Source organism: Mirounga leonina, unplaced genomic scaffold (assembly GCF_011800145.1).
Source record: "Mirounga leonina isolate KUSES-001 unplaced genomic scaffold, KU_Mleo_1.0 Mir_150, whole genome shotgun sequence".
NCBI lineage: Eukaryota > Metazoa > Chordata > Mammalia > Carnivora > Phocidae > Mirounga > Mirounga leonina.
This window is the reverse complement of record NW_023270374.1, coordinates 36,162,615-36,170,730: the sequence shown is the minus strand read 5'-3', so window position 1 is coordinate 36,170,730 and position 8,116 is coordinate 36,162,615. Positions and strand designations below refer to the sequence as shown.

Below are 8,116 nucleotides of genomic sequence, written 5' to 3'. Positions count from 1 at the left end.
GATTGCAGACACAGGCCCGCACGCACATAGGAATCACATTTGAGTACGTGGTCGTGAGAGCACACGGATCAGGGGAGCTGAGGCTGAAAAGTAGAGAGGGCAAAGCCAACATTTACTGAGCCAGGCTGGGGCTTGACATTTAATCCCATGGGATGACACAGCTGTGCAGGAGGTTGAGACCTGTGGCCCAGAGAAAGCCACCAACATGCTCATGATCTCATGAGAAGGCCTGGCAGATCCGAATGCAGGCCCGAGGCTCCACGGCATCCTCCCCTGAAGGACTGGACGCCAAGATAGGGTCCTGTGGTTACACCGGTTCAGAAAACGCAGCTGGAGCAGGAAAGGGTGGGGGAGAGGAGGCCCAAGCGTCTGCAGCAGTCTAGGCAGGGCCAGGCAGAGCGGTGGAGAATTGGCAGGTGGCCAGGAAAGCTGGCCCACGCGTCTGAGAGAGGCCCCGTGGGCGGTATGAAGGCCTGGGAGAAGGAGGGCCCTGGTAGCCCCGCCCCTCAAACCATCATGCAGGCCGAGCCGAGGGCGCAGGCCAGGGAGATGCAGCCAACCTGGTCCTGCCAAGCGCGCCCCCTGGGGCTGGGCTGCAGCCACTGAGAGGGGCCACTTTTGCTGCTCCTTCGGAGGGGCCCCACACCAAGGGGAATCCAAGCCTGGGTTCGAGACTGCACCCAGCCACCAAGTATTCTATGCAACTTTGGACAACACTCTCGATTCTACTTTGCCCTTCTCTAAAGTGGGACTTGACCTCTGGCCTTTGCCCCAGGCAGTCCTTCCACAGAGAGCTCCTTCTCCTCCCCCACACCCCAAATCCCGCATGTCCAAATCTTTCTTGCACTTTAACTTCAAGTGCCACCTTCTCTACGATGCCGTCCCTCGGCTGCGCCCCACTGCGCTGTGCTTGGCCCTCCTGTGTTGAAGGACTTCCATCATGAAATTCCCTCATGGCCAGAGATCATTTCGATCTCCTGTGGTTTTCACTGTATTAAATTCCTCCAAGCACTTCTGGGCACACACCGAATACAATGGAAGCTGCTTTCCCTCTCCCAGTCCTGCCTGATCTGGCCTGCGTCCCCCAGTCCTAACTCATCTTCAGTCACCTTCTTGCTCTGCACCAGCCATAGTGGCCTCTTACTCTTCCTCAGCTTATTCCAGCCTCTGGACTTTTGTATGTGCTGTTCTCTCTGCGTGGAACCATCTTGTGCCAGGCTCCTTCTCATCTTTCCAGATCAGCCAAATGTCACCTCCTCTGAGAGGCCCTCCCTGATATCACGTCTATAATAAGACACCCACTCCAGCCTTTCCATCATTCTCTTCCTCCCCCTTTCCTGTTTTATATTTCTTCTTAACACTTATTGCCCCCAGAAATTATATGGTAGATTTCTTTCCTTTATAACTAGAAGGCCAACCCCAAGAGGACCAGGACTATTTTGTTTATTGCTTCGTTCCCAGTGCCCAGCACAGGGGTGGCAACAGGGAGGTGTGGTAAATATTTGTTGCAAGAGTAAATGAACAACCAGAAGAAATGCATCTCTCTCCTGATATATAGCTGAGTAACTGATTGTATCTTGCTGTCTTGAAAGTATGTTGAATGAATGAATGAATGCATTTCTGTCTCCCCACTTGTAGTAGATGCTAATGTTTGATGAATGAATGAATGACAGAATCTTTGAAAAGGTGGTGTAGAGAAAGAAAAGGAAGGAGAAGAGGGAAGGAGAGAGAGCAGCAATGGAGTGCCTGCAAATACTGGGGGATCACCCCTTGTTCCCACCTCCTGCACCCCCACAGCTCTCCCCAGAGGTGGCCCCAGCCTCCCCCCATGCCCACCCTCCCGCCAGCCCCTCCCCTCTGCGTCCCTGCAGGGCTGTGATGGGTCCTGAAACTGCCTGATGGAGTCAGGGGAACAGTTCCTGCCGAGCCCGCAGGGAAGTCATAAGCTCCAGGAAATGAAGGCTGTGGAGCGATGCCTCCTCCTCACCCATAACTCCAGCCTCATTACGACCAGCCCAGGCTGTAACGTGGGGAATCAAAGCCGGATCCCCAGAGGTGGCAGCACAGCTCTGGGATCTCAGAGCAGGGCCACAAGGGGAGCGGCATGTCCTCATCCTTTGACGCTGTCTCGTGCCTAGGCCCCACAGAGTGGGCGAGGAAGGGGTGCTGGGGATGCTCACACCAGGGTCACGGGCCCTCCTGGCCTCCGTTCGTTCAGGGTGGGGCCTGAAGGGAAAGAGGGAACAGCACGGTCCCATGTTTGGGACTCCTCCCTCCTCTCTTCCCTAGGGACTGTGAGGTTTTCTCCTTTTCACTGCCCGGAAATGCAGCTTTAACCTCCTCACTGTCCCTCCCTTCCAACAGATGACTCCCTACCCTGAACCCCTTCTGTAAGGAAGTTCCTTTGCCCATGTGGGGAAAGAACACTGAGGAATCAGCATCTGCAGAGTGGGTATAAAACACCAGCCTTCCCAGTCGCTATGACTCACACAAGTTAGTTAAAGGCGTGAGAGCCGCCCGCTGTGGGTGCTGGGTCACAGGAGGTGGTCTACATTTCTGCCCTGAAGATTCCGGCCACCTCCTTGTTCTGCAGGAGGACCTGGCCCATCCTCTGCCCAGCCATACACCCGTTTCCCACCGAACTCCCCCAACCAGGCAAACGCCCCCTAGGCTCCCTGCACACTCCTCTGCCACAATGCTCATCCCTTTCTTCCCATCCACGCAGAAGCCCCCTCCTCCAAGAAACAGCCCGGATTCCCTCCCACCCACCTTCTCCTTCCAGACACCAGTGCCCACTCCCTTCCTTGAGTCCTTCTTAGAGCCCCACTCACACGCCACCTGGCATTTATGTTGCTCACCCCACTAAACTGGGAGCTTATTTACCTCTGTCCTAGCATCCAGCCCAAACCTGGCCGAGCCGATGCTCAGTGGAATTGAGTTGTTGAACTGAGCTGAACTGGGCTTGGGGAGAAGAGTGGGGATTGAACCCCTCACCTCCACTCACTCCTGTCAGTGCCTGAAATTCCTCCATTAAAGCAGCATTGCTGTCCCCTGTAAACACCCACATTAAGCCATTATTCATCATTATGGCTTAAGTAGGAGTTAGTCCTTCAGATCCGTTCTTGCTGAAAGCAGGATCTGATGGAGGTGAGGGAAGGAGAGATGGATTGATCTGGGGACGGCAGTGCTGGTCCAGGATGGGGGAGAGGTGTCTCTCAGAAGCTGCAAAAGGAAGGTTTTCTGGGGGAATGTGGAGACACCATGGCAAGCTCAGAGGGGTTGTGGCCCTGCCCAAAGTCACTCAGGGCACCTCCAAGCAAGGCCCCCTGGGACTCAGGTGCCCCACCCCAGCAGGGGGCTGTGCAGGGACTAGCATGAGATCAGAGGGCCTTCCCTGGGCTCCTGTTTTGGGTGGAATGACCTCTCACCTGCTTTGAGAAGGCGGTAATGTGGGTGGCCGGCTGGGAGCTGGACTCTGTGCACCCAGGAGGCCTGGGTCCTGGGAACCTTTGAAGACCCCTTTTAGAAGGGCCTGCTCCCTCTCTGGGGTGGGGGATTTCCAGGGGGTGGGCTGGGTTGGACAGATTGTCAGCCAGCGCAAGGGAAAGCAGCTGGTAAGGTCCCAGCTCCCGTGGGCATGGGGGCTGGTGAAGGACCACGCAGAAGGAGCTGGGCGCCGGGCTGGGAGAAAGTCGGGGGAGGCTGGGAGAGGACAGGTGTGTGATGGGAGTTGAACGAAAGGATCCAGGGGTGCCTGGGTGGCTCAGTTGGTTAAGCAACTGCCTTCGGCTCAGGTCATGATCCTGGAGTCCTGGGATTGAGTCCTGCATTGGGCTCCCTGCTCAGCAGGGAGTCTGCTTCTTCCTCTGACCCTGCCCCCCCCCCCCCCACGCTCTCTCTCTCTTTCTCATTCTCGCTCTCAAATAAATAAATACAATTTTAAAAAAGAAAAGAAAGAAAGGATCCAGGGCTGGGGCGGCGGGGGGAGAGGCGGGGAGAAGGCGCAGAACTACTAGCCGGGGAGGGGGGGGGAGGCAGGGACCACTAGGGGTCACAGCAGGTGTTTAATTGGTACCTAAAAGCCGAGGAGAGGTCGACTCAGCCTGCCCTGCCCCCACAAGGCGCCTCCTCTTACGTTCTCTTGTTTCTCCCGCAGGCTCCGGGCCCGGGTCGGGACGGCCCCCCGCCCTCCAGGGATCGGCCGGGCCCCAACCAGCACCCCTCTGAGCGGGGACCATGGCGCATACCGGCCGCGGAGGCGCCGCCTGGTGATCCGGCCGCGGCGGCAGCGAGGGGGGCGCGGGCGGGGACCCCGGGGGGCCGTCCATGCCCCGGGTGCGGCCGCGCCCCCTCCCCCTGCAGCCGGGCGCCCCCGCCGCTGAGCGGCGCGCAGGGCCGCGGGCCTGTCCGGGTGCCCCGTCGGGGGGGGGCGGGGGGTGGGGGGCGGCGCCCCGGCGGCCGCGCTGAGGCCAACCATGTGACGCGGCGCCGCTCCGTCGTGCCTCCGAGCGGCGACGCCCCGGTGCCTCCCGTCCAGGCTCCTGGGCCCCGGCCCGGCGCAGGCCGAGCATGAGGCCGCGGCCCGACGGGCGGGGGCTCCGGGCGGGAGCCGCGCTGTCGCCCGCGCTGCTGCTGCTGCTGCTGCTGCCGCCGCCGCCGCCGCTGCCCGGACGTCTGTGGGCGGAGGGCAGCCCCGCGCCGGCGGCACCCGGGGCTCGGCAGGACGGCGCGCCGGGCGCGGGCCGCGTGAAGCGCGGCTGGGTGTGGAACCAGTTCTTCGTGGTGGAGGAGTACACGGGCACCGAGCCCCTGTACGTGGGCAAGGTAAAGTGGGCCCCCGCACCCGCTGCCCCGCGCCCAGGACCCCGGAGACACCCACCTGGAGACGCTGAGGACCCGGCCCCCTCCCCCTCCCCCCCACTCCCCAAGTCCCCGTCCCTGGTGCCTCCTCCCCAGCCCGCGCCTGGCCCGGGCGGACTGACTGCAGGGTGGCGCGCTCCGCAGGCCGCCCCTGCCCACGGCCTCCTCCAGTCCCCCTCCCCTGTGCATCTCAGAGCAGAGAGAGCTAGTAGGTAAACCCAGGCCATCTTGTAGCTGGATGCATCTAGAATGTAGAAACAAGTTTGCAAATCTGATCGTGTCACACACATACTGTCCCCACTCTGCTTAAAATTCTTCAATAGCTTCCCATGCACTTGGGGTCAAGTCCAAATTTCACTGGGCTGCCTACAAAGATCTGGCTCCCCTGTAGCCTTACCTCCTGCCACATTCCTCTGAGTTTCAGGCCCAGGGCTCTTCTGATGGTCCTCACAGTGCCCTCTCCTGCCACCGCCCCTTCCCTTCGCCTGGGTTATTTCCTCCCCTGAACAGGTCAGTCCTGCTCCTTCTGCTGTTTACTTTATACTGACACTCAGGTCTCCACTCAAATGCCACATGTCCAGAGAAGCCGGCTTGATCACAGCAGGCTTAGACAGATTCCCCTGACTATGGCCATTCGTCCCTGTCACGTGCCCCCCAACGTCCCCACAGCTTTCCTTCACAACACTTAATTATGCATGTATTTGTTTGATTATGCAATTAATGTATATATTTCCTATCAGACCGTGTTGGTTTTCTCACTGTTATATCCAGCACCTAGTACACACGTTCTTCATAAACTGTTCATATTGAATGAATGAATGAATGAATGAATGAATGAAAGCTACTTTCTCAAACTGAGTAAATGCTGGCTAATGTGGCCAGCATTTACTCAGTTTGAGAAAGATCTGTGCCTTAGGGGTATATGAAGCTGGGAAGGACTTTTGTGCAGCCATTCAATTCCTAGCCCCTCATGGGTGTGATGCTGGAGAGGCAGAGGCAAGTAAGATCCAGCCTCTGCCATTTGGGGGCCCCCCAGAGTATCAGAGATGCTCTGGTACATGAAAAGCTTCACAGGTCAGCACCTAGCAGCGAGTAGGCATTCCGTAAATGGTATCTGTTGGCTGGCTTGGGGAGGAGAACACACCTGAGCAGGGTTTTGATGTATGAGTAGGAGTTCGTCGGGCTGATGAGAAAGAAGGCATACATAGCCTGTGCAAAGACTTGGAGGTCTGAGGGAGCCTGGCTTAGTCAGAGGCTTGTCAGCAGTTAAAGTATTGAGGCGGAGGGTGCTGGTAGGGCACAGTTCTCTGGTTTCTGCCAGTCAGCTTTCTGGGAAGTTTTGGCCAGCAGAGTCAGGGGAGGGGACCAACCCTGGAGTTTCCCATGTGCTTAATGGGTCCGAGAATTGGGAGGCTGATCAACCTGCTCAGGTCAGAGGCTCAGGGATCAGGGAGGGGAGGAAGGCCTTGATGTAAATCTCCCGGTTTGTCTTGCAGGAAACCTAGATTTTCTCTGGTCTAGACATAGTAATCCCTGGTCCTTGGCTACTTTCCCCTCTATCCATGTCCTTGCTCAAGGTCACCCGGCAAACTAGTGGCAGAGCCTAGGGTTCCTGACTCCCAGGCAGGGCAGTGAGATGGTGGGGCTGGCAGAATGGGGTGAGGGGATGGGGAAGGAGGGACCAGTTCCAACTAGGCTGCAGCTGATGGTGAGGTGACTAAGAATGCAGGCTTGAGGGCCAGAAGCACCTGAACTTCAGTCCTGCGTCTGCCAACCCACAAACCGTATTACCTTGAACAAGTTACGTCACCTCCCTGAACCTGTCTCTTCGTCTGTAATGGGGGGCTAAGAGAGCCCTCTTCCTGGGGTTCCTGAAAGGATTAAGGAAGTAAATAGCAGATACGGTGTTCAGCTTGCAGCCTGGTTGGTTGTTCATCGTTGTTTTCTCATTATTCTCCTATGAAGCACTTAATCCTTAAACGGCAAGGTGGAAATCATCGTTCCCTTTTGTAGCGAGGAAACCGGGGCCTGAGAGAGGGCAAAGTCCTAGAGGGGGCAAGGAACTTGGCCAGGACTTGAACCTGTGTGCGTCGGAGGCCAGTCCCAGCCTGATTCTCCCAACCTCTCTGAGACATCTGGGCTTGGGAGGTGGACTTGGGTCCAGGAAACCCCCAGAGAGGCAGGGAAGGACTCGCACATCTGCCTAAATGTCAGCTTGGTGCCGTCAGGTACCTGAGCTCTGTTGTCTGCCCAGCAGCTGGGGCTCCGAGGCCTCCCCAGCCACCCAAGTCCTGAAGCCTTGAGAGAACCCACTGCTGATCCAGCACCTTGCACTGCATCCCGCTGGCCATTAGCATCTCACCAGCATGCAGGGAGCCCCACCCCTGTCTCCAGGAACCAGTCTGTGGCCTTAGAAAGTCCCTTCATTATAAGTCCAGGAAACTGAGGCTGGAGGCAGAGAACATCAGGCCAAGGTCACCTGGCAACATGGTGACAGAACCAACCCTAGAGACCAGATTTCTGGACACCAGCTTGGGGCCCAGTGCAGTGTGACTGCCCTTGACCGTGAGCCAAGCATTGTACCCGGTATTTCTTCTCCTTGGGGCAACCTCTCCTAACATCCCCACAGCTGCCACGACCATGTTATTCCCCCCAGCCATCATCTTCACCCAGAACCCCCCTCTCTTATTCCCAGAGCCCACCTCTGTGCGGGGAAGAAAGAGAAGTTCCATCTGTTTGCAAGCATTTGCCCAGAGCACACTTCCTGTGGTGTGGTATATAGTATGTGGTTCAAGGGGGCCAGCTGGAGCCAGGCTGCCGGGGCTCAAATCCCAGCTCTGCCCCTTATTATCTCTCTGATCTTGGGCACATTACTTAACCTCTCTGAACCTCAGGTTCCTTATCTGTTGAGTGAGGCCGTTACTACCCCCACCTCAAAGGGTTGCAGTGAGGAATCACCGAGTTAGCATATGTCAGGAGCCTAGAAGAGCAAGCACCTGGCACCTGGTGTGTGCTGGGTATTAGCTTTTATAATTATAGGTCTCGCCTGGTATTTCCACCAGCTTGAGCATCCCAGCTACACAGACACTCCCAACCCCTGCCCAAACCCTGAAAGCCTTCTCAGCAACACATGTCCTGGTTTCTCACCCCCAAGTGGTGGGGGATGGGAGAGAGGGAGGTGGTCACTTAGCCCACACCTCCCTCAATATTCAATAGCAATATGAGGAATATGAGCTTGGACTTTTTTTTTTTTTTT

The 8,116-nt window shown here is 57.2% G+C and overlaps 1 protein-coding gene across 1 annotated transcript in view; it reads left to right on the top strand.

The window, feature by feature from the left end:
- Positions 1 to 4,569: 4,569 nt before the first annotated feature.
- The window catches only part of CDH22 (cadherin 22), a 66,322-nt gene continuing 62,775 nt past the window's right edge, over positions 4,570 to 8,116 (top strand). The window contains exon 1 of the mRNA XM_035005709.1: positions 4,570 to 4,824. Coding sequence (XP_034861600.1) covers positions 4,570 to 4,824 — 255 coding nt within the window. The remainder of the gene's footprint in view (positions 4,825 to 8,116) is intronic.